General features: G+C 38.9%; 1 protein-coding gene and 1 long non-coding RNA gene across 2 annotated transcripts in view; both read right to left on the bottom strand.

Annotated features, from left to right (window-relative positions):
- LOC129407710 (uncharacterized) overlaps positions 1-20,257 on the bottom strand; it is a 69,909-nt gene extending 49,652 nt beyond the window's left edge. The window contains exons 1-2 of the long non-coding RNA XR_008631685.1: positions 19,978-20,257; positions 13,512-13,564 (exon numbers count right to left, since the gene is read on the bottom strand). This is a non-coding gene — a long non-coding RNA (uncharacterized LOC129407710). The remainder of the gene's footprint in view (positions 1-13,511; positions 13,565-19,977) is intronic.
- A 1,454-nt stretch (positions 20,258-21,711) lies between these two features.
- The window catches only part of stxbp5a (syntaxin binding protein 5a (tomosyn)), a 138,887-nt gene continuing 133,197 nt past the window's right edge, over positions 21,712-27,401 (bottom strand). Inside the window, exons 21-25 of the mRNA XM_055149412.1 lie at positions 26,864-27,227; positions 25,041-25,206; positions 24,864-24,975; positions 24,568-24,788; positions 21,712-23,959 (exon numbers count right to left, since the gene is read on the bottom strand). Coding sequence (XP_055005387.1) covers positions 23,918-23,959; positions 24,568-24,788; positions 24,864-24,975; positions 25,041-25,206; positions 26,864-27,227 — 905 coding nt within the window. The 3' untranslated portion in view covers positions 21,712-23,917. The remainder of the gene's footprint in view (positions 23,960-24,567; positions 24,789-24,863; positions 24,976-25,040; positions 25,207-26,863; positions 27,228-27,401) is intronic.

The raw sequence follows: 27,401 nt of genomic DNA, 5'->3' as shown, positions 1-27,401 counted from the left end.
GGTGCATTGTGGGAAATTTTGAGTGCACTGCTTTTTCACCTGCTGGTCATGCAGACGCCCCTAACAGTTAAACTTTCACAGATCAATCTCATGCCAGTCTTACATTTTCAAAAACAAGACCAACTGGGACGAAGTTTTAAAAATTCAATATAAAAGCAGTAACAGACACATGGCTTTGTAAAAAAAAAAAAAAGACTTGTGAAAAGAGCATCTGAGCAGGCGTTTTAACACTGCTTATGTAACTGTACACGGCGTGCTCTCATGGTCAAATATAGCCTTGACGTGTGAGAATCAGCGCTCCTCTTCACACATGAGCTGTGAGGGAAGTGAGGTGCGCTTGTGGAACACGCACAGGAGCATGACACGCTGCTTTACATGGAACACAGGCTAATGCTAATGCTAACTCATGCAACCGCTGTATACCCCAGATACTTGCACCGTCATCAAGTCTGCACACTGATTAAAGGTTAAACTATGGAGCTCTATGCACTAACATTTCTGATGGATGGTACGCAACTTGCTTGTTTTCATCAAAATGTTACTGCTTCGTATAGATCAGGGATTTCAAACTCAAATTCACAGAGGGACAAATTTAAAAACTGGAAAGTCATGAGACAGATTAAATATTTATTGAAAAACTGTAACAACATCTGCATGTTTTCTCTTCTTTCGAGATATGTAATGTTAAATCTTTTCTTATTAAAATAAATGTTTCAAAATAGTTTTGCTTAAACATTTAATCCACACCAAGCATAATATAAAATAATTTTAAAAGATTAAATAAATAATCTGTAGCCGGCAGACCAGCTCCAATACATATTTAATATGATCTCGTGGGTCAAATATAATTAACAGGCCAAATTTGGCCTCTGGGCCTGAGTTTGACATGTCTATTCTAGATGGTATTAATATACAAATGAATATATCTAGACTTTTTTTTTTTTTTTTAAATCCAGATGTTTCTATGTGTATGAGTAAAATTGCCTCTCCACTGATCAGACCAGTAAGGTCCTATTATTCTATTTTCTGATCTATGTTATAATGTTGTTTCCTCATCACAAACATACCTGGAGTTTTGTCTCATTCACACATGATTAAAATACAGAAGCCCTGCATATTTAGGTTCTCAAACAGAAAACACTCTCTTTCACCTTGCCATGTCATTTAGTAATATAGGAAGTGCTCCACTGGATTTTTAAACTCGTTACGCCTTCACTAGAATCATCTGGATATTTTCAGCCCTGGAATTGCCAATTTCTAGTAGATTTTAATTTGAAAACTACAGCTTCATGGCATCAAAAGCATTCTGATCTTGGGAGATGTAGACAGATTAATAATAAAGGATTACTCAGACACGAATGAATGAAGCAAAACACACTCTGGGTATGTTTTTGAGGAGGTAACAACATTATAACAAGGTTTAAAGCCCACAAGAGTAAATTTTGCCTAATATAGGACCTTTACAGAATAGATTTATGAGATTATCCAGACAGTCTATGCAATGTAATATGTATGTGTTCTGTTCTAGACGGAAGTTATTTACAACATTTGAAAATCAAATCTGAAAGGTAATGACAACCAAAACAATGTGTTCTATAACACTGAGATATTGCACCAAAAAATAAATCCAATGAGTCATCATGAGAAAAGTTGAGTTTTTCAAATCAATTAGAAAAAACAATGAAAATCCTTAACCAATTTTGCTTGTATATACCGCTCTTATTGGTTAACCTCGCAGTGACCTCTTACTAATCCTTTATTTTCCCGCAATAGAACAGACTGCCCTACTTCCCGTTACATTTTAGCCGCACCTCATTAGCAGCAAGACAGTACAACGTTATAATGAGACGACTTATAATTAACAATTACTCGGAAGCGCAGACTGGAGGATTACACCCGCAAACGCCGCACGCCGTTGTTACGAAACTGCACGAAACAGACAGGCCCATTCGCCCTTATTTCACTTAATTATTGAAATCATTGCCGGATCACACAGAGAATCCATCTGTGCACATTCTAGCAGGTATAAACACTCCGAGAGGGAAAAAAACAGTACCATAAACCCCCTCGCTTTCTCATCACTGACAATAGCCATTTCCCATTTTAATAACAGCTTCCTAAATGGATCATGCAAATACAGCAATGAATTAGCGGACGGGAGGGTGATGTGCGATCCATCTGTGGCTGTGCGTGTCCCTGATACCCAGAGCCTAATTGACGATCACTGTCATTGGTACTGCATTTCAAAAAGGGCCGCCGCGTTGGCCCCTCTCGCATAAATTAAGACGCCTGCTGTTGACTAATTGCGCTGATTAGCATTAGCTTGGTGGCAACTAAATCACAAGGAAATCTATTCGGACACAAGAGGCAATAGTGAAATGTCAGACAGTCTGGGTTTAAGCAGGTCATGTCAAAATGTTTTTAGTCAACGTGTTTGTTTGTCTTTTAGATTGTAGTAGACGACTTGGGGTTAAACCTTGTTACTTAGGGCCATCTTATAAAGGCTGCCCTGATTAAGATGGAAAATAAACATAATACTTAAAATGTAAGTATTATGTTTATTTTCCATCTTTCCACATCACGTGAAATGAACTGTTTGTTTTTCTCCGTTTCATGCAGACTGTGCAAGAGGCTAGAGGCCCATACCCCAGCTACAGGGCTTATACACCATATGTGGCAGCAAATGTGGCGGAAGACCTTCCAGAGAAAATACCCCAAGACCTTCCAGAAGAAATACTTTGAGGGACTGAACCCAAGAAACAGTTTGATTGTGTTCTTTGCAATCCAATAGTCCAACAACAACTTTTAATACTTGATCTGAAGTTTAGTTTTAAACGCTACCAGCAAAAACTTAAGGCTTTCATACAAATGAGGCAAAAGAACATCAAATATGTAATTCATTGTCCAATCTTATCCATTAGAATTTAAACAACACTGCTATGCTTCACCCCTCCTTGATAATTCCTTATGATGTAATATAGAAAACGTGCTCCGAGATGATGACTGTGCTGTGGTTTTCAAACAGAGTCTATTGATAATTCTGTCACAACTTTCTTGAGAGCGTTTAGAATGCAGCCCGAGCCCCCTGTCTGTAATCCTTCATCTGCAAACTGCTCATTCATATCAACAAGACTGATGAGCTGTGTCACTGAAGGAAAAAGGGAAAATTATGGACTGCCATTTTGGTTTATGTGACCAGAGGAGCGAGAGACAAAACTATAAATTGGAGCATTTTGTTATATGCAGAATAAAGACATTTACAGAAATATTTGTTATGTTTAATGTGCAGATAATGATGATTTTGTTCCTATTACTTTTTTTTTAATTAAGAATTCTTGTGCTGTGTCCTCCTGTAGAAAAGATATAGAGATAGAAGAATTTCACTGGCTTTCTTTGCACCTGAAAAACTTGAGCAAGTTCAAAAGGAATTATGTCCCATTATAGCTGCTGTCAAGATGAGAGGGTTTACTGGATAGCCTCTTTAAAATGTCAAACATTTCAGGCAATACTGTTTATATTGCTCTAAAATAGACCATTACCATGGAATTGGCTTTCCACAGAACTGACTCATAACTGACTCAAAGCGAAGTGACGGGCACAGCTGCAGCCTGTATATACAAGTCAGAACTGTGGAGAGGTGAGCCCATTCACTCATAGTAAGAAATAAGATTGAATTGATGTAGCTATGCCACACTGCTGAATATTCCAGACTAGTCTATAGACATAACATGGAGGCAAAGAGTGACGGACCCTACCAAAATTTACATAATGTACCTTTAATCGTTAAAAATTCTATATTACGAAAAATTGACTCTTGTGAGCTTTAAGCCATGTTAGAATGTTTTTAGATGCTCAGAAACATACCTGGAGTTGTGTTTTGTTGTTTCATTCACACATGTTTAGGCTACGATCAAACTGCAGGGCTTAATGCTCAGTTCTGATTTTTTTGCAAGGTCATTCACATTTCCAATTAAGAGCAAATTGTATGTGATCTCCAGTGTGAACTTTAAATGCCCCAAAAGTGTCCCGCATGCGCATTGGAGGACACGACGACCTCACACACAGCGAGTGTGCTTAATGTTTACGAAGTAGCCAAAACATAAGCACCTGGTGATTTTAAAGTTGCTGTCATACCGTAGCCAGAACATGTACAATTTATTTATTTGTTTTAAGGAGGAGATTGAGAAGGAGAAACACAAGGTTTTTCGCCATGGCGTTTAGTGGGGCAGCGGCAGCAATGTCCGTAGAAAGAAATGTGTGGGTGCGGAGTCATAGCCAAAAACTGTGGGATTGTTATGTGCTTCACTCTCCACTGACACAGCGTTCAGACACAGTTTTCGTGTGAGGAGAAGAACGTTTGCGTACATTTGATGATGTGTAGGTCGGATGAATTCGACCTGGCCGTTCAGAATAAAGTTGCGTGATCTGATATGTATCGGTTTTAGGAGCACATATCCAAGTGGCCTGGGTCACGTTAGAAAAAAAATCTGATCTGTTGTTCATACTGTCATTAAAAGATCAGATACAGGTCGCAGGGGGGATCAGAGTTGGGTCACTTTAGGCTGCAGTCTGAACTTAGCCTTAGTCTGTCTACATCTCCAAAGCTCAAATGCTCTGTTCCACCTTGCGATGTCATGAAGAGGTAAGGTTCAAGTTAACAGCAAATTTTACCTTTAGTTCAGTAAAGATTGCCAATTCCAGGGCTGAAGGTATTCAAATGATTCTAGTGAACGTGCATTGAATGTAAAAACACAGTAGAGCACTTCCTGTATTACCACATGCCATCAAAAGGTGGAACAGAGTGTTTCCCGTTTGAGAAAGGAACTCAGCCTAAAGGTGCAGGGTTTTTGTGTTAAACTTGTGTGAATGAAACAAAAGACAACTCCAGGTCTGTTTGTGTGATGAGGAAATAACATTATAACATACAGTAGATCAGAAAATGTCGTAATATGGCTCTTTAACATGAATTACGACAGGTCAGGTCTACAAAGTGCTTGATTCATTGGTCATGGGAAGCGCAAGCATAGCAGAAATTGTGACTGGTGGACATGTCCTTGAATGCTTGTTAATACATGGCTCTTTTACAGTGGCTGTGAATTCATGCATAGCTTCAGTAATTGATTCTCTCCATTGGTGCAGACATGAGGAAGTGCTGATAAGACACTAAAGCGGGCAGAGCCATTTGGGTGACACCAGAATCGTAGGGTGTCCTCTTCTCGCTCGGGATGATGGATAACCGTTCAGAACTACATTGACAGGGTGGGAGCCAAACCAGCTAGCGTAGCGGCCTAATGAAGCAAGCAGCGTGACAGATGCCGTTAAATAAAGACGTACACAGAGGAGTACAGCTGGTTAAATGGAGGAATTATCCAATGGGAAGCGTGACAAACCGCACCTAATATTTCAAATTCTAGACTTTCCGGCGTCCAATATGTGAGAATCGTTAATGCCAAATCCCAGGTCTTATTTTTTATGCAATGGGTTTACCAGCTTATCCGGTGTAGGCTGTGCAGTGCAATGCTGATTAAAGCTCAATATTGGAACATGTATTTGAAATATGCTGAATCTTGTTATTAACTATGCTTTTTGGATTTGCACATACCCAGACTTACAAAGAGATAGACAGAAGAATTTCAGTGACTTTCTTTGCACCTGAAAAACTAAACCAAGTTCAAAACGCCTTATGACCCATTATAGCTGATGAAGGCGAGAAGGTTTACTGCATAGCCTCTTTAAAATGTCAAACACTTCTGGTAATAGAGTGTATATTGCTCGACAATGGAATTGCCTTTCACAGACCTGGCTTGTAATGCGATGTGGTCAGAATTGTGGAAAGGCAAGCCCATTCACTCATAGTAAGACTATTTAAAGCTGATTTTATACATGCATCATGAATTTCGGACTTCCAGGCATTGCACAATGCACAGTGGGAAGGATCCTCAGAAAAAGTGAGCATCAAATTGCCAGTGCGATGCGTCTATTGTCAAAGCCGATCTTCTTGAACCATATCGCTTTTGTTTCTGGTTCTAATATTGTCATATTTTAGTTATAGGATTCAAACATCGGGATGATTTCTTAGGCAGCCAAAGGTTCCCTTTTTGGTGGTTTGATGCTCACTTTTTCGGAAAATCCTTATCGGTATGCACTGCGCGATCACCGAAAGTACGAAATTCGTGATGCATGTATTGCAACATGTATTTTAAATATGTTGTATTTTGTTATTAACTACGTTTTATAGATTTGAGCATATCAAGACTTAGAAATTTGCCAAGCACAGAGCACAAATTAGACAGTGAAGCATTGAATTAACCATGATTTTCTTTAAAAGTGAATCTGAAAATTGAGTATCAACATATGTATTTTTCAGGAGAGATGAAATATTCTTCGACTAACATGTAATAATTCATGTTAATCTGGATGCTAAGAGGCATAAGCAACCTTGAGACGCTCAAGTCCCCTTTGAAGTCTTTTCTTAGACCTGTCAACAGTCCAATGATTGAACATGTCAAAGCTAAAAATGACTGAACTCTATGGGGAACACTTGACATTTCCACTGACAAAGGATATATAGTTTTTTTGAAAGCAGAAACCACACAAGGTTGTTAAAACACACGATCAATACTGTAAACAGGTACTTTAATTTATTCAGTCATATCTTCCTCCTCTCACACCAACAAGTTTTCTCAATGTCAAATTAGAGCAAGTTCTGCTAGTCCCATATTAGTCTATTTTCTGGTCTGTTACAATATTGTTTCCTCATCAAAAACATACCTGGAGCTGTGTTTTGTTTCATTCACACAATTTTAACAAAAAACCTTACATATTTAGTGAGTTGTTTTCTCAAACAGAAAACACTTCCACCCTGTGATGTCACATGGTTATGCAAGAAGTGCTCCATTGTGTTTTTAAACTCCATACACCTTCACGAGAATCATTTGGATAATTTCAGCCATCGAATTGCCAATCTCTACTGAACAAAAGGTAAAAGGTAGCTATTAAGTTGAAAACTACCACTACATGACATCACAAGGTGGAACAGAGCATTTCGAGCTTTGGAGATGTAGACAGACTAATAATAAAGGATTAGTCAAACATGTGTGAATGAAATGAAACACAACTCCAGGTATGTTTTTGATGAGGTAATATCATTCAACATGGTGTAAAGCTCACGAGAATCAATTATACGTAATATAGGACCTTTAATGCCTTCTGCAGCTTGACTGAAATATCCTCACTTTTCCGTAACAACAAACATATGTAATGGACACTGTCACAGTTTTGGACACAGTTGATCCGATTTGTGCATAATCGGCTCATTCTGATGCATTGTCAACAGGAACAGCTGGTGGAACATTTGTGCTTCAAATCTGCCACGAACAAGTCCTTTACACCATACACTGCTATCACTGGACAACATTCTGCGCACCCACCGTGTTTTCCTCTGTCATCCAAGAAAATGTAGACAGACTAATAATAAAAGATGACACAAACATGTGTGAATGAAACAAAGCACAACTCCAGGTATGCTTTGGATGCAATAACAACATTCTGACATGGCTTAAAGCTCACATGAGTCAATTTTACATAATATAGGACCTTCAAAAGTGCACCTTTATGATTTACTACCTGGTCACTTCCACGGTATTGCATTAAACAGAGGACAAGGAGCCCAAACTAACCCAAGAAACAGAGAGGGAACCTTGCTCAAAGTAAAAATGCAGGTAGTTCTCGATAACAAAAACACGTGACTGAGCACCAGATAAATATGTTAATGCCATACGCTGAAACATTTTATCTCCATGGAGACAAGCAGGTGGCAGACCCCTCACTAGAAAAGGTCATGTTGCCAACATGTGCAAATGGCCAGTCAAAAGGCCAGAGCTGTGTTTACATATACTTCTACATACACAGCACATGCACCAGATCTGACGTGACACGATAACTGAAAGATGGGCAGAGAGACAGCAGATGGCAGTCCACCCCACACCGCTACATTGGGACCAAGTGTCATGTGCTCCATATTTTCACTGAAATGGTAAAAGAGAAAAGGATATTACACATGACTAATGAATGATAATGATTGTAGTAAGGATGGTTTATTGAAACACACCCTTGATGTATGTGAAAAAGTTTTTATGAACTCCAGATGTTATTTGATAAGCATACAACATTATAATAGATCAGGGGTTTTCAAATTGGGTGAATGTGAGCCTCCCCTTAGGAGTAGGTAAAGATACCTGGGTTTCCTCCCCCCCACCTGCCCTAACCCACACAGAACTTTGAAGTAAATGCATCTTTTGTGTTTCTGGCAATGATGAGTTTCAGTAACAACTGATAATATAATTTTTTAAATATTCTATTTTCATTTTTTTAAGAAGTGCATACATAAACGATTTTTGCAACAGCAAATAATTTCCAACTTCATGCAGGCATAACAGAGGCAACTTTTAACATCACTGAACATCAGTAGGTCACAGGACTAAACCAGGACGAAACCAAGGGCTAAACCAGGGCTAAACCAGGGCTAAACCAGGTCAAACCAAGTCAAAATCAAGATTCATCATCACCACGGAGATGAGACCATGAGAAGTTGAAAGAATAACTCAAAGTACCTACAATGGAGACTCAAACCACTTGTAATGATGTTGGTAGAGCTCAAACCAACAAAGCAAATGAGAAACTGTCCAGGAGGGTGCAGGAGCTGGATCTCCTGAAGATTCATCGTGAACGTGAAAGAGCACAGCGATCCAACCGCCCAAAAGGAGCATCCGTTGTGGAGCAGCAGTGGAGCATCAACAGCGCTAAAGCACCTCCAAACATTACCCTTTACATGCATTAATAAAAATAATTACTAAAAATATTTTAAAAGTGTGCTTTGGCTGTTTTATTGTTTTTTTTCCACATTGTTTAATTCATATGCCAGTCATATAGCATACTGCAGTAGCTTGTTTTTTACGCAGAAATGGGTAAAGTGAATGTACAAAAAATAATATAATACAGACAACATGACAGAAACAATCATTGTATGTGTACCTCTGCTTGTTTAATGCTACCTGCCATTCAACTAATACTTCTTATACTGTTCCTTACCTAATAAAAGCAACAATTTCAGAGTAACACGCTTGGAAAAATGTCAAATAGCTCAGTAGGAGTTTGTGTTGACAGAAATGTTGCCTATTTGACTCGTAACTTGATTCTTATTCATAATCTTGTCATTTTTTGGACTAGAAATAATCTCAAATTTTGAACACACCTTACGGAGTTTTTCAAAAAACAAAACCAACAAATCATACCCACATACAATCACAACATCTTGTGTGTATTTTTTGTTGAGATTATCATAATCTGATTTGATTGGAAAATTACACTACTGTATCATGGCCAGACTTGAATGAACAATGCTACCACAGTGTGTTCAGTGTTCACATCTCCGCTGGGTCCTGTATCGGTAAATAAACTTCTCTTTACAACTCTCTGGCTACTTCAATATTTCTCACACCGCTTTAGCCCTCTTTGAACTCTGAAATCCAATCCCGCTTTCCTCCATAAATAGCAGTGAAGCTTTCTGTCTGTTTTGTGCTGAGCTAAGCAGACAGCCTCTCCTCCTCCTCTTCCTCCCCCTCCTCTTCCTCCAGACATCCACAGGGGAGGAAGTCATCAGCGCTCACGCAGAGACACATCCACAGCGTCTAGCTAGCACACAAAACCCTCTCATTCATAACAGGCGTCTCTCCGGGGAGGCGGTTTAGAGTAACAGATAGCTATTTATTACAGAAAGAGTTGGAGCTTTTGGGGGATTTGCGCTCGTGTGCCTAACTGTCTGGATTTGCGCCTGGCAGAGTGATTACATTACCTGCCCTCACAGCTGCTCCTCTCTGGTGCGCGAGCTTTGTCCGGAGTAAAATAGAGGGGTACTCATGGTTATAGGCGGTGATGATGGGACAGAAATAGCTTTTGGATGACAAGCGGGGAAGTGGTGAGTGGAGATAGCGAGTGGATTGCCATGACGATGGAAAAAATGGCACACCTCTGTAATTTTTTGGGATACAGCAGTGAGATCAGAGTTACTCAATCATTCAAGTTTGAATCAGAGACAACTCAAAAGCGAGGCGATTTCTTACACATGTCGTCATCACCTGCCAGTCACAGCGTTCCAAATACATTTCCCTCTCATACAGTCACCTACACTGATAAATGGGCATTTAAAGCGCTTTACGTCAAGGATTAAGTGTGGGTTAAGTGTGGACTCAACCGCTGTACCACTGATGTTTATGTCAAGAGCAAGATTCAAACCGCCAACGTTTGGATCAGTGGACAAACACGCTACCAACTGAGCTATGGTTGCTCCACATTTTTGCTGTTTATTTTACCTTTATTTACCTTTATCTCACTTAACTGTCTTCAGAGAGATAAGCAGGTGACAGACAGTCCAACAGAAAAGATGGCACCAATAATAAAAGTCTTCAGTACAAATTAAATGCTTACTGAGATGGCAAACACGACAACTATGACTGCTAAACATATAGTACGTAGGTCTTTAATCTATGTTAGTGTGACGTTCTCATGTCAGCAAAGCGTTGATTCAACCTATTAAGAAGCAGCCCTCAAAAGGCAAACACCTTATATTAGCTGTGACGCTGGTGAACTTCAGTCTATTTACCACCCATCCCCTCTCTCTTTCTCTCTCTCCCTCTCTCTCTATGTCATCAGTGAAAACCAGCTCATAATGGAGTAGTGACAAGTGCAAGCCAATGCAAATGAATGCGCCGCAGCGGGGTGAAGACTTAATAGGAGCTTATGATTGACCCACATTTAACGCAAAGTCTCGTGGGTAAATAAAAAAAAAAATGTATCAAAGTGGCAGTGCTGTTCAGTTTTTTTTTTTTGTACACTGACAGCCACCATTCAAATCCCCTTTCCCAATCACACAGTTACCATGGCAACCCCAGGCACTCGTTTTGAAAATTCCCAAATGAAGTGTCGGGATGTGTGCAAATTCCAGCGGGGGGGCACTGCGCTTCTCCAAAAACAAAAGACAGCAGAGCATGTCAATTTGTTTAAGCGCAGTGCCTTAAAAATGTGAACAGATTTAAGAAATATAGCAGTTTTAAACATCTCCTAAGAACATAGGCCTACTTACATTGTGTTACTATGCAAGACACTTTGCCTACATTGTCTACAAGTAAAAGCAATAGTGGATGTGTTAAAAAGAAAGAAACTCTATATTAATACTTTGCAGCCAATGTCATCAACATCCCCTGGGAGTGTGATGCTAACTAGAAGCTCTACTCTGTTTGAGGCTGTTAGATTGTGTTAAAAAAAAAGCTCAGATTAAAATGTGGAATGGAACTACATCAGGTGAGATGATTTATGTGCTTAAACAAGTCTGTCACAGATAATATTACAGTCACAAGTAGGGGTGTGCAACCGTTTAATTTGATGATACGGTATCGATGTCATGCATGTATTGACACATCATCAAGAAGATTTTTTTGATATATTTTACTAAATTATTTTATGAAAGAGCTACAGTTGTGTTGCTTGTTTGGAGAAAGTTCACTTGACATTTTCACTGTTAAATGTAAAATGGGTGTTTTTCATATTCACTTAGTGGTTTAATAATGACTTTTAGTATCAGAGCCATGATTTAGCCTTTGTTTTCTACTGAAACATATCGAATCATTTTGAAATATATTGTATCAAATTGTATTGAATCAAAAGTGCATTGAATCGGAAACCGTATTGTATCGTGGAACTTCTTAATGATACCTAGTCACAAGTGAGCTAACATTACCCCCAAACAATTTCAGTTAGTCACTCTCACCTTTATTTGAAAATCAAAATCCCTAAACTGGACCATGAATGCAAATGTCACACAAATGTGTCCTGAAAATGTGCTATTTAAATCCATTTTGTATTTATTTTTGAGTTATCAGATCTTACAACGGTTTTGCCAGACTTCTGAACAGTTCAGCATAGAGATACATGTAGAAACTCCCGCTCTGCATAGTATAAATAGGCCAATAATAATTTCTGTAATATCACCAATAAACTGATTTGCAAAAGATCATTTGGTAATTTCCTGAATTTAAGTTCCTATACCCCATTTTGAACCATGAGCAAAGATGTCCACCCAGTTAGTCTCTTCTCTTGCTCTGATGTTGAACCATGACAGAAAAACAACAGTTTGGGATAGTCAGCTGTTTCTTCATGGTTCTCTGCTTGGATTTCATTACATCTGGATTTTAATCTATGCTTTGCAGTTGGCATCCTTATTCTCATTCAACAAAATGCTTATAAAATGCATTGGCAATTTTATTCGGGCTCATATTTCCCCCCTAAAAAACTGCTTTTACAATATAGCTACTGCACGGAGTAAGGGCATTTTCCTGAACTGTAGGCGCAATAAAAGTCGGGCTCTTTGATTGCAGATGTCTTCCTGGACTCTGACTGAGCAGCTGAGTTTGTCTTATGCCGCACAGACTTCAAGCGGTTGTGAGGAGGATGAGGGCATTTATTGGGTGACATGTAAAAGAGACCCACTCTGTCCTCATGCTGTGGGGGGAGATCTGCAACCCTCGGAGTCCCCTGTGGGCAAACATGCAACGGCTGTGGAGAGGGGGCATCTGTCTAAGGCTAGTGAGAGCTGTTGTGCTGGATAATATATGTGTCAAAATATGGTAAAAAATTCAGATTCAAAGCACTGAAGTTATTATTATATAGTACTGTCATTTCTGATGAATAAATAAGAGCACATTTAGATTTAGACTTTGTTTGGTCAGTGTATTCAGCTCAAACAGAGATACTGTAGTATAGTTCAGTTTTACAGTATGAATTAAAAATATAAAGAATCTTTAAAGGTGCACTATGTAACTTTACTGCTGGAGTGTAAGCCACGTGCTTGTCTCTGTGAGGATGTTAATGCTTTGCCTTTGTACAGTATAGCATTACATTTATCTATGTGTTTTTTTAATTATAGATGTTTATTTACTCTACAAATACCTTAAAAACATGCATTCTTATTGTGCGTTTACCTTGTTTCCATGGAGACAGACAAGCAGATAGCAGACCCTCTACCAAAAGTGTTACATAGTGCACCTTAAACTATAATTTGGTTACTTTACTGACAATCTATGACTCAAATCTGTAATCTTGACAAATGATGTTCTTGACATTGGTCCAGATGATAAAGAAAACTATTGGAATTTCCTTTTCTCCCCTCCCTTCTTTTTCATATTCAAACAAACCAATGCTAGCTATCACTTTCGGAATCATTAAACAAGTAAGGCACTCCTTTTTATTTGTTCATATTGTATACCTTCATAAGTGCATATATTGATACTTCTAGTAGTCACAGCTAAACACTCAAATGCACTATTGTTTTTGATACAACACCACTTCCTCATCCCACATATTACACAATCATTTTATCTCACTTTGCTTTTTAAAACTCAGCCCACTTCGTCCTCTCCTCCCACTGCTTTACCTTTGTGCAGGCGTGCATTACTCACCAGGCTGTGTCCAGAAGGCGGCCCGGCAAATGGCTCCTGTTAACTCCTCTGCTCTGTGCAAAACAAACAGAAGGTCAGTCCTCTCCAAGCTTTTATCCCCCACACTGAACAGGGAATGAATTCACCTGTCACAGTTAGGCTGCGTTATGGTGCTGTCTTCTTATTGTGCCTCATGTTGGAAGTGGTTTAAAGTCAGACAGATTAGAAGTAAAAGTTTCAATTAACAGAAAATGTTTTTGTGTGCTTTTGGGTCTTTGTTGCCCAGTGATGACCCAAACCATCAAGGAGGGCCTCATCACTTCATTGCCTCTCACTGTGTTTGTATTATCAGCATCAAGTACAAACTCCAGGCAACAAAAAACACTGTAGGAGAAGATTAGAACACCAGTACTGGATATTATCCAGTTGGCTAAATCACATTTTGATACTGAGGTGTTCATTTTGATGTTGCCAGTGCCTGATAATGATGATGAACCCCTCCTACTTTCTTTGGTTGACCATCACTGAGTGTGGCAATGGCAAAACACAGGTTATGGATTTGCAAGGTATGATATAAGTCTCAGAGGTAGTATCATTAACAGGAGTCGAGTAGGATCATTAATGATGGAAACTTGAAGACTGGCGTTAGCTCAGAGTTAAATAAATAATAAATAAATCCTAGTAGCTCAAACCAGTACCATCATATTGCGACTGGCTTCTATATGGGAGCTGTAATGTCTTGATTGCAAAAACAGTGTCCACATTCCAGATGGCCGCTGTCACCACACCTTCTGTACATTGAATTACTCCTCGAATGAGTTTACGTTTTACCGGAGCGACACTAGCTCAGTTGGTGTTTGTCCACTGATCCAAAGGTTGGTGGTTCGTTCAAATCTTGTTCACAACATAAACATCATTGATTGAGCATCAGATCCACCGAGCTACAGTGTGATTTCAGCTCCACAGATAAATGCTGTCAATGTGTCCTTGGGCAAGACAGCCCCTCTCTCCCAGTGTCTGTAAACACTAGTGTATGAGTGTGTGTGTGGATGGGCTGTGGTTCCTTGATGTAAAGTGCTTTGAGTGTCTTGAAAGTGGAAAAGCCTTATATAAAAATGTGGTCATTTAGCCTTACCGCTGAGTATTGTTTTGCTAACTCTGTTCTTACTTGAGCTGTCTTTCCCCATTCTGCTTATCATCACTCCTGGACATGTCAAGCCTGTAAAACCTAAAGTTTGTTTAACTTTTGATTAAAAAAAATAAATTACCCAAAATGCCACTCAGCATTTTTAACCCCAGCGGAGATAAATCACACGTGTAAATCCCTGTACCATAATTTGCTGAGCCAAACGTAAATATAACTCTGAGCTTGTAGCAGCAGACCACACCTAGAGGAATCCAAGCGTGCCACCACCACACAACAGTGCACGACTGAGCCTCGTCTCCTGACTTTAAGCTAACTGTACTCCTGCGCTGAAAAAGCCAGCGCTGCACTGATTACAGGTCCCTCTGCCCTCACAAACCGCTCTTCGTCCAGGCCAGATTTGGAAAGCTTGTCCTTGGGTAGAAAAATTAGCACAATGAAAGGGTTGGTGTTGTGTTTTACGGCGTTTGCATAAAAATGACCACAGACAAAGATGTGTTTTCTGAGTTAGTCATAGTCACTGGTGCAGAATAGTTCCTTCCTTGGATCACTTTTGATAGATATTGACCACTGTAAACCAAGAACGGGGCTGTGGTTTCGAACTCAAGACATCACCACTCAAACTTCCAAATCTTTCTAACAACTTCTGGAAAAGATGATGGTTAGCCTTTTCTCCAGTATTTCATTGGTGCTAATATGGTTGTGCCTAAGGTTGTACAAATTTGGAAGAATACTGAAATGCGATTTTTCTGATAAGCATTTAGATTGCTCAAAGTTCACATTTTGACAAACTAATATTAGAATCATATTTCAGACAATGTTTGTAGATCTAAATCACAGGGTTAACAGTTTCAAAGCAGAATAAGCCAAAGATTTAGTTGTTTGTAGAGGATATTAGATTGCAGCCTTTGTGATTTGCGAATTGCATCGATTCAAACTGTGACTCCAGCTTTCTTATGAAATATGTGGCTTTCTGTGAAAAACTGAATTTGAATGGATGGTAAACTAGCGATATTTCTTGTGTGGAGATGGTTTTGTAGAGAGATATTGGTTAGACGATGATAACCCCTCTGCTCCTCAGACCAGGGATCAAGCTGCTGTAGGGATCACGGCTATTACTCCCATAGAGCCCTCCTCTAGTGCACTTGTGGATTATGGGCTTCTTGAGATATTCAGCAAATACTCATGAGATTTCTTTTGTTTGATATGAATAAATTAAAGATAATTATTCTCTTACCATTTTTGACAACAGTTTGTAATTGAAATTGCAACCTATGGTGTCCCAGGAGAGACAAACTGGTTCATTCTAAATCAGTCCATCTCTTCCAAGTGCAACAAGCTTTGAATACCTAATTCTGAAAGCATTTTGGATGTAGATGCACAAACTCTGATTCTTCATGTAGTGGAGGAGCAGCAGCTTTACGCCAAGCTACTCCCAGTTGACCGAGATTCTTACCCAAACTGCAAAAGGATTTGTATCAAGGATCTCATTGACTCAACTGTGATTTCAATACAGTCCTCAGAATTCCTAAGCCTTCAAGTATGTTCATGGGTTTCTGTTATCGGCAACATTTGGATTTGAGGATGACTATTCAGAAGATTTGTTTTAAATTGCTAATCACTATGGTTCAAATTTATCTTCTGAAACTTTATTTTTTCTTGAACAGACAAAACACATTTATGTAAATACTTTCACGGTTTTCAGTGGCTTCCAATGTCGAAAAAACGGAACAATACAACAGCACTACAACAGTTCCATGTCTCCATTCTTTTTCTGATCTTTGCAAATACACACAGAGCTTCTCAGGCTTATCACGAGTGTATGACAGTTTAACTGACGTCACTGGTCTACAGAAACAAAACAGCGCTTACCAACATCGCATGCAAACCAATGTGATAAAGTCCCTGGTGTCACAAAGGAAACTCAAACAGACACCTTGCTGAGACTGTTAATTATTAATACGCTGCCAAGCCTAGATGAGATCTCCTGGTATGATCAAATATACATTATGGTACATAAAGTAGATGGTTCTTATGGTTACCAGGACACAGGCAAGAGGTAGCAGCTGGTCTATTGTGAGCTGAGATAGCAGGACTTGCAGCCCATATGAAAAGACAGGAAGAATTTAAAACATATATAGGATCTGTATTGAATCATAAGAGTGAAGATAGTAATTAAAATAGGAGCGCTGAAAATTAATTGCATATTTGATTAAAACTTTGAATGAGTTAATGACAGAACTATGGGTGGGACCATCTCACTCAGTCAATTCATCTGGTGTAATTCTCAGCGGCACGAGCAGCTTTCAACCCACTCATTAAAGTTTGATTCATTTGATGCTAAAATCACGGCAGGACCAGCATACGGAAGCAGGGAGCCGAGCCACACTTCGCTGAATAGATTTGAAAATGGTGATTAATCAAATGTTAATGATTTTCAAAATACTAAAACTAATTAAAATGAAAATAAAGCAAGGCACAAAACCTGGATTATACAAGTACAAGCTTTTCCTGTCTAGAATTTGGAAGAAAATTATTTGCACAAACATGAAGTTACATAAATAGATTAAAAAGACATTTAACACTGAATTGTTTTAAAGGGGTACTAGCCTGTTTAGCCTGGAATATTCCACAGAATGGCATAAAATCTTGCATTTTCCATGGAGACAAGCAGGAAGTTCAATAAATGAATTATTTTTATTAATACTTCATATGGGTGTAACGATATCCAAGTCTCCCAATATTGTCACGGTATGAACCTCACAGTACAATACTGTTAATATGGCAAAGGAGAAACATCAGTTTGTTGACTGGAAAAAAGTTTGTTTGGTCGAATACGTTTCACAGGTCATCCAAGCTTCTTCTTCAGTTCTGGTAACAGCTTGGATGCGCTGCAAAACGTATTCAACCAAACAAACTTTTGTCCAGTCAACAAACTGATTCTTCTCCTTTGCCATGGATTCTACCTGGACAAATGAGGGATCTGTCACAAAACTGTTAATATGCTACTTTTTCCTCTTAAAATACCTTGACAAGACTTAAAAGTGCTTAGAACAGTTATTTCTTCTTGTAGTCTGCACTGAAATGGAGCAAAGGATCATGGTCTATGTAGTTCTCTCTGTCTTTTTTAGCTTTTGCGGCACCATAACTCTTAATTTAAGCAAAGAGACTTGTGATTTGATATATTGTGATGGTCCTCATTATTATTGCAAGAACTTTGATGATATGATATGATATCATGACGTTTCAGTTATTGTTACATCCCTACTACGTACATTTTATTACTTAGCCCGCAATGTTCCACAGAATGGCATACAATCTAGCATTTTCCATGGAGACAAGCAGGTAGTTCAATAAATGAAAGATTTTTATTAATACTTTGCTGTAACATATGGTGGCTCTAATGATGGAATGGACAGGAGCTACAATGGTGACACAATGCACACATTAGGAAACACTGTCAAAACATTTCTAAGGTTGTCTGAATCAATCCGATCATTCATGGACCTGGGTTAGGTGTTTGATTTTCAACAAAAAGGTGAAAGTGACTAACTGAAAAACTGTTGGCTGATGCTAGCTAGTTTGTGACTGTAATTTTATGTGTGAGATTTGTTTAACAGCACAGATGATCTCACCTGTTGCAGCTCAAGCTAAGTCACTTCTTCGTGGTCAGACTGTGTTAAAATTAAGCACAAATTAAAGTCTAACAAATAATCAGACAGAGCAGAGTTAGCATCCCATCCCTAGGGAATGTTGAGGACAGCTGCAGAATATCTATTGTTTGACCTGGAATGTTCTACAGAGTGGCATCAAATTTTGCAAAATCCCTGGAGACAAGCTCGTAACTCCAAAACAATAAATGAAATATAGATATGTTTATACCCTACTGTAGAACATTCCAGGAAGAGCAATAACATTTTTATGAGACAAGCAAGTGACGAACCCTCCACCAGAAAAGTTACAAACCTTTAAGAATATAACATAGATAAAACTGCCTTTGTGAAAATATCCCCAAGACCCTATCTTGTGATGTTTGACAACCATTTACTCCTCACTTCCTTTCGCACATTCCATCTCTCCTCTGGGCATCCGTAGAAATTTTATAGGATCACAATACCAATAAAAGAAGCATACAGTGGACAATAACACATGAGCAGTATAATCTTATTGAATGTGGGCCTATGCCTTCCGTTTCAAAGCCGCAGTATACTGTGAAAGATGCTGAAGCAGCCCTTCATTTGTTCTCCGTCCCATTTAGAGACACAGATGTTAAGCAGCCTGACAGATTGAAGCAAATGATCCTTTGAACATATCGCGCTGTTATGGGACAATTGGAGGAGATAAAAAGACAAATTAAACAAAAAACATATGTAAGTGTTTGTAATGAGAATTGACTTGGATCTTAACCAGTGAACAAGTTAAATATAAAATCACATGGGTCTATACATACTCCTACACATGCCAAACATTAGAGTTCTGTGATGCCAACTCAGAAATTAGCCTTGTCTAGCCTGCTGTCTGAAAACACAGACTTGATGAATATCGTTATTTGGTTAAAATTTCTGTAGATATATTAAACAGCATGTAGCCAGCCTATTCTAGTCATAGTTAAATAAATGTTCAGTGAAATAAATATTGTCTCTACAAGTAGCTTAATTCATTATCAGTTAGCAGAGGTGGGGACTTGCAAGTCGTCACTTGAACTCAAGTCAGACTTCACTATTTTTAGGACTTGAGACTTGATTTGATAAAATGGACTAAGACTTGGGACTTGACTCGGACTTTGGGCCTGTGACTTGAGAAGACTTGAGAAGCACATTTAAAACTGAAATCTTTCCATTCTTACCATAATGATTCACACTAAGAGCTTGTCAAGACATTTAAAAAGGAAAAATTAACTACATTTCTACAATTCTTATATAAATACTCATGATTTTTTACACTATGATTTTTTAAACACAATTTAGCATAAAACATATGGCTAAAATCCAAGCTAAATTTGGTACTTTAGTTTAAAGACTTTAAATGACTTGAAGTTCAAAGCAGACGACTTGGATTTGACTTGGGACTTATGAGCCAGTGACTCGAGACTGGACTTGGACTTGCCTGTATTTGACTTGGGACTTGACTCGGACTTGAGGTCAAAGACTTGAGACTTACTTGAGACTTGCAAAACAAAGACTTGGTCTCACCTCTGTCAGTTTCTAATGTGAACTCCGAACCAGGCCGTTCAAACCCGTTGTTTACACGTGTATGATGGTAGCAGCAACAGTTAGCATGCTAACAAGGCATAGAAATACACAGGGAATTAAAAGAGTATGAGCTGAAATAGATCTGACCTACCAGTTCCTTGTACAATGCTCTTGTAGTGCTTTGTTTGTCCTCCTATATCTTCAGGGATGGCCATTTATAAACAGTCTTTGGGGATGACCAGTTTTGCCTTAGTCAGCTGTAACAACTGCAAACACCATGCTGTCTGTGGTGCATTCACTGGGTGTGGGAAATAAAGCTGAGGTATCCAATGTTTGTTTTTTGTAAAAGGGTGTTTTACATGTAAAATTTCAGTGCATGTAAATACTAAAAATGTGACAAAATTCATAACTTCATCCTTTCACAGTTTGAATATTAGGCACTACACACTGAAATTTACTGAGATTGGAGGGTGTGGTCTTGAAAGTTCCAGGTGAGCAGAAAAACGCAAAGCAGCTCTCACTACTGCCATCTACTGGTGTGAGAGCAAATCAAACAGGGACTTTAAAATGACTGAATCATAAACAGTGTTGCATAAAGTGTTTTTACATAGCTTCTATTTTTTCTAGGTTTTCAGTACCCAACTAAATATTTCATGTTTACTTTGAATTATTTGTTCACACCAATAAAATCAATAATCTATTGATGAAAGGTCTAAGCCCACAATGGAAATATGATGCAGGTCATTCACGTTTCTGTCACCACGGCAACAGTCCAGTGCCATACTGTTTGCATCTGTGCACGCTCACAGGGTCAGTAATATGCTCCTCTCCCCTGTGACCTTTTCTACATAGCAACAGTCAAATTGAACAAATCAACATTGAGACGTCTCTTCAGATGTTTTAGTTCCCAGGCTGAGCTATAAATGAAGCCGTAACCTTTTCAATAACAATGGTTTACAGCTATTTGATAAGACACACAATCCAATATACCACTGCGCCTCAGGCTGATATTGTTGCCATAAACATGACACATTTCAGGGTCAAACCCCCTTTTCATTAAGGGCTGTGTTAGTAATGTGAAAAATGGTAAGAGAAACAGATGTAGAGATTAAAAAATAGCCCACAGTTTAAATAATTGTACTAAACATGAGTGTTGTAGCCTATTACAAGATAAATTATTCTGATTAATACAGTTTTGCTTTTAAAGTTAATGACACATTTTATAGATCTATCATAAAATAGAGGGAATGGGTTATCATTGCACGTACTTAATCATGTTATGTTATTATAAATTGCAAGCTAAAAGAAAATGGGCCTAGTTTAGTGAATTTACCAATATTAACTTTAAATTGCATCAGATTTTTCCTCTCTGTTTCGAAGTCTAATGAGTCACAGAGCATGACTCAACATCAGTGTGGAGATCAAGGGCCCATCATTAATTCCAATTTGAAAGCGAAAGCAATACACAATACACTGAACAAACTCTAGACGACACAGCGGTGGGGGACTGCTGCCATCTAGTGTACACAGAACACACTGCAGGATTGACTAAACATTTGAACAGTGTAATAGGCTGCATTGTGTCTATTTTTCACTTCACAAATTATTTCAAATCAAAGTATAATAGTTGTTCTTTTTTTGATATTGTTTCGAAAAAAATAAAAAATAAAATTGTCAATTAAAGGACAATCAATAATTTCTTATTTGCAAAAAATATATAGGTGACAACACCAATTCTTATAGTGGAAATAGGGTTAGAGAATCACAATTAGTTTAGTCACACTGATTTAAAAACAGACATTAACTGAATTACATTTTCAACTTTTATTTTCCATTGCACAGTAATCTTTATCTACAGAATGTCTAAATCTTTGTGGCAGCAGATAAAGTCATAAACATCCATGTGAAAGTTGCATAAAACTGTACAAGAAAATTGGCTACAATGAGAAAAATACTGCGACCCACTGATAACTGTTGACTCCAGGACAGAAGATGGCAAATGGCAGATAGACAGACAGACTCCCTCTAGTGGTCGAACTATTAATGTTCATTCAGGTGGGAATACTGCATACAGTAGAAGGTAGGGTGGGGACAACAAAACAGAAATAACTTAAATTAAATTAAATAAATAAATAGGGAAGGGAACAAAACAAAAGGAACTGAAGCAACATTTTGGGAGAACCGGGAAATAATGCAGTTTTCCCTGAAATAAGGTACATTTTACAAGGAATTTGACAACACACACACACCACAATGAAAATCAATGAGCACACAAGGCAAAATATTAGTCTGAAAACTGTAAAACAAAGTATGTGGTAAAGTGGAGGTCACCTTATAATGCTGCAGTGGTGTAAGTACACGTGGTAAAGGGAGCAACAGAAATGGTTCTACATAATGAAACCAGAGAAATACAATGGCAGACATAAACACATATAAGAAGTGTTGTGGTGTAATACAGGAGTGAGGGACACAACCTCATTGATCAACAACTGAGTCAATTCAACTGAAACATTTATTCAATGTTACAACATACCATGATGGATGCTCAATCTTTTTTTAACCTCAAAGTTCGAGTGAATATTTCTATATGCTGACCTGATTTAAGCCGGGATCTTGGCTCTATAGATGAAAGCTGTGCCATAGACAAATGCCCAACACTCATGATGCACAAACATGAAAATGCAATGAAAAGATAAAGCAACTCTTTGGCGTCAGAAAAAATATGGCCTCTCTCCTCTGGCGTTGCATCAGCAACCATTATATGTACGTTCCACTTATGTACTTTCTAGTTGGTCTTAGATTGTCAACTATTTACTTATATACAAATAAAGGTTAAAAGCCAGGTAGACAGAGAAAAGGACACATTGGAGTGTTCAGCAAATGGAAATACAGTAGAAACGCAACATTTCTGACACCGGGTTCTGCACCTTAGAAAATAAAGAACAGACTTAAGAGCTTCTCATACAAAACAAGTGTAAGAAAAATAAGCGAGGTCTTAAAGGAGTACACATATGTGTCAGTATTAACCTGCATATATGAGTACACATAAATAGGCCTTCTACTCATGTGTATGTCATCCAACACATCTGGCTTTGTGTCACACATCATCAGCATTTGTAAAGTAACACTTAGAAAGGGATTCACTGGAAGCAGATGACAGTGGAGGGAGAGTTACTACTTCATATGTAGGAATGGGAACTCAGGTAGACAAGTTTATTATGAGAAGTTCATAGATAAATTTCTATATCAAGTAATGCCATGTCACTGAATCAGGTTTGCCTACACAGCCTTCCCTCCTCGTGTTCCAGCCCTTTGCAAAAGGATAACTTAACTTAAATTAACTTCAGCCTTTAGACAAGTTTTTTTTTCCTCTCAACAAATCAAATAGTTTCTACTTTCACAATATAAAAATAAGAGATTTTCCAATAATACAGACCAGAGCCAAAAACAAACAAAGTGAGGATTGGCAGAGAACATATAAATTAACACACATATATTCACTCACACACTGTAGGTAACACTATGAGACCTGTGGATAGAGGAGAGTCTGCAGTGAGATGGACGCTGCACTTCCTGTGGCGTTTTGCACTGTGTCCTTGGGCCTTCTGCTCTGTCCTCGTTTGAACGCGTCACTCGGAAGTGGATACAGCATTGCACATTAATTCAATTCATTTATATATAATGATGTATTCAGAATAGCTATTTTTTACATTTTCTTCAATAATTTATAGTCACTTATAATAATCGTCTTTCTTCGTTGTGTTCGTCGGTTTGAATACTGGCCACAAAAGGCTTGGAGTGAAGACAACAGTAAAGGGGACAGTTTTGGCAAATGAGAATGAAGAGTCTCCAGGATCGCTGACCAATCAGAGAGCTCCGAGCGAAGAGATGAGTGACAGAACACATAAAAAAGACACTGTTTTGTCCTTCTCCCCCATGTGCCCCTCAGTTCCAGTGTCCAGAAGACTGAGGTATAGACAGTGTTCGTCATTGTGCTAGGGAAGAAGCTCCCGAAAGTTCGAGTGAAGAAGGCCAGGAGGGATGGACGGAGAGATGGACGCGATGGATGACCAGCTGGGCCCCGGGCCTGATCAGAACTGGTACCACTTTTTATCTTTGCACTTGAGCATCATCTGTGAACAGAAGAGGATTGGTACTTCACAACTTTTTTTTAATTTTTATTATTTATTCATTTTTGTTATTGGTACTTCACAAATACTGCACTGGGGAATTCATTTTATTTATATGACTGCTAGATTTCAAATGAAAGGTTTCAAATATTAGAAACCAGACCAGTCAAAAGTTTGGACACACTCTGTCATTCATTTTTTTTATTTTTTTTTATTTTTATTTTTACTTCTACTGAATTGTTTATAAATATGGAAGTAAAGATATAAGGAATTATATAGTAAAGAAAATATATATCTTATATATCTTACTTCATATATTTGATGTCCTCTGCATGTATGTAAAATGTAGAAAGTCGAAAAAATAAATAAATGTGTCCAAGCTTTTGATTGGTAGTTTACTTTCTTTAAGGTTATACTGTATACTGTATTACAGTTTTGTCAGGCTCTCTTAAATACCTCTAGACCACATAAACTATATATACATATATTTCTTTTTGAGTGTTTCATTACAATGAAAAAAGCACTCATTATAAAGTGCTTTATAATGTGCTTCTATAGAATTATGTAAATACACATTCCACTTTAAAATGGTTGTACACATTTTGCGGTACCTCATGGGCATGTTTTGAAAAGGTATCTGCGCTGGCCATCATAGCAGCTGTCCTGTCCTCCAGCTCTCCCAGTTTCTGTCCCCTCTCGTCCAGAGCGATCCGTGCTCGGGCCAGGTCTCCCACCACCCCCGAGGCGGCGCCCTTCATGCCCTCGATGCCCCCTGGACCCGGGATGTGCTGAGCCAGAGTGCGGGAGGCTTTGCCAGCTGCCACCTCGCCAACTGAAACAGACAGAGCAGGGGGGGTTAAATAGAGTCAATAACAGAGTAATAGATGATATGTCAAATTAAACATACACAGCTCTTCTCTGTCCAGGGACTGTGCTCCGCCCCCAAAAAGGCCTTTGAAGAAGCCTCTGTTTGGAGCCTCTGGTGTCTCCACTGGAGTGAACAGCTCACCAAGCATCTCCTGTCACAGGACATAGGATCAGTACAAAAGAGTAGAAGAATAATACAGATGAGAGCGGGACTGACCTGCAGGTTTTCACAGACTTCCTGGCTGTAGGTAATTCTCTGGATCTCGGTGGGGGAGCACATGTACATGGCCTGGCCCAGGTTAGAGAAGCAGAACGTCCGGGCTATCCGCATGTCAGTCAAAGGCAGGTAGTTTACATCCATGAGTGGTCTGAGGCCTGGTAAACTGCACACAGAAAAGAGGTCTGTTAAAAGCAGACACTTTGTGCCTCAAACAAGATGTTCTCTGGGGTTACTTCTTTATAAAAGATTAAGAAGTTTAAGGCAGCCACTATGGGCCATGAATGAAACAATTAATCTCATTTTACAGTGTTGTTCATATTCTGAGAACTACAGTCTCTAACTAATGTGATCAGTTGATTGGTTGGTTGAAAACATGGCTCATGATCAACAACTATCCTCCTGAAACATCCGCAGCACAAGGAAATCAGACCAGGAACAAGTGTATTTATCAGGACTAACACCTCCATGTACATAGTGTAGTTTGTGTGGTTGAATCAAGCAGCTTCTCTGCTTAAAGTGTTAACCTCTCAGCACAGTGTATCCTAAATTAAACTAAGATCTGATGTTGTGATAAAGGATCAGAGAATCCTGAAGGACTTTCGGAGCTACACTGAGGACAATGTAGAGGCGTAAACCCATTTCCTCTGCTTGGACAGCTGGCTATCCCCGCTCTGTTACACATCCATATGGAGGCCAGCTCTGTCTCTGCTCCAGGGAAGATTAATGAGAGGAGCTTCAGACTGATCCAGCCCTCTCACTCGCACCTCTCTGTCCCTGAGAGGGGATCAGTGCTGAGGTGCATTCAGGACACAAGAGGGGTGCAGGCTTTAGAAGACTAGCCTAAATGGGAGTCATTGACAGGTCACTTTGGTAACAGTGCTGGAAATAAATACTTAGAAAACCGTTTTCAGTTGTAGTAGTACCAATAGGGTTTTTTTTTTAGCAGTGTTCCCAGTTAATGATAAGATGCCCCTTTTCTTCCATGAAAATGATTTTGGTGGGTGGAAAAGTTGCTGAATGAAAGCACACACCTTTTTCCAAATCTAATTTCAAATGGACCATCTGTCTGCTTTAAACATTCATCTTTGTGCCAAACTGAGTCCCTCTGATTCTAGACAAAGATTAGTCCAAATGTTTAGTTTGGATTACACACACCCTGACACCTGGCTGCTGTTGGCAAACTCTTGTTAGTAATATAGTGCCAAAAGTATGAGAATCAGGAAATTGATTTATCAAACACATTTCCAGATACCAAAAGTGATTATTTCAATTACTGACACGATGGACTGGAGTGAGACAGTATAACAGCACCGTATGATCCCCGTATGATAATAGAAGCCTTAAAACTCTGTGTAATCCCTCAGTCGTCCAGGTAAGATCCATGGCAGAAAGATTCAATTCTATCAACCGGATAGTTTTTGAATGAATTTTTGTCCAGTTGACAAAACTGAATCGTTCTTTTCTTTTGCTTTTGTTTATAAAGAAATACATTTTAAATTCCCTAGTGTAGGCAACTTGAGGGAAAAGAGAAGCTGGAGCATATGATAAAATGTAAAGAACGAAGGACTCATATGTTACTCAGATACATGAGAGTGTGAGTAGAAAATATTAACACATGTATTTTAACTTTAATTTTACTTGTAAATTATTGAAGGAAGCAGGCTTTTGCACCCTTTTTTTTTTCTTTTACAGAGAAGCAAACTTACAGTCAACAATGGAATTTCCAAAATAAAGTTATTTTTGTCAGAGATATTTTAAATCCTTTGGTGTTATAGTTTGATGTCAGCCTTGTTATTGAAAATGTGTAATGGGAGTCCTACCTGAGGGTCATGATGTGTCCGTTGGCGCAGAAGCAGGCCACACAGGCTCCTTGGCTCATGTGCACGACATCAGCCCTCAAGATAAAGGAGGTCTCTGTGATGCTGTGTTTGTAGATGCAGGTCTGCGAGGGCAGAGATATGACCTTGGCCTGCTTCTCGGAGCAAACCACAGCGTACTGGCTCTCGCTCAGGTCCTGGGACGTGGAGGGGGACACAGACACGGGACGGCGTTTTCTGACCCGCTCCTCTCCGTCTGTAGTGATGTTGGGCTCAAACCAGGGCTCGTACGCCGGGGGCAAGTGAGAGCCTGACGAGTCCAAGAAGGACATCCGCAACACACCGCCTTTGAGACGGACCAGCATGCCTGAAAATACAAGATGTATTCATGTCAACTCTACATGCTCATACAGTCTAAATGTGACCAGTGTGCCCACTTTAGACACTAATCTATTTAAGTACACTATGCAAATTCTCTGGTAGTGGGCACGCCACCTGCCTGTTTCCATGGAGATTTTATTGCTTTACCTGGAATGTTTCA

This window comes from Boleophthalmus pectinirostris, unplaced genomic scaffold (assembly GCF_026225935.1).
Source record: "Boleophthalmus pectinirostris isolate CB_2022bp ecotype Guang Dong unplaced genomic scaffold, ASM2622593v1 HiC_scaffold_13, whole genome shotgun sequence".
NCBI lineage: Eukaryota > Metazoa > Chordata > Actinopteri > Gobiiformes > Gobiidae > Boleophthalmus > Boleophthalmus pectinirostris.
The sequence above is the reverse complement of the archived record's forward strand: the minus strand, read 5'-3'. Positions and strand labels throughout refer to the sequence as shown.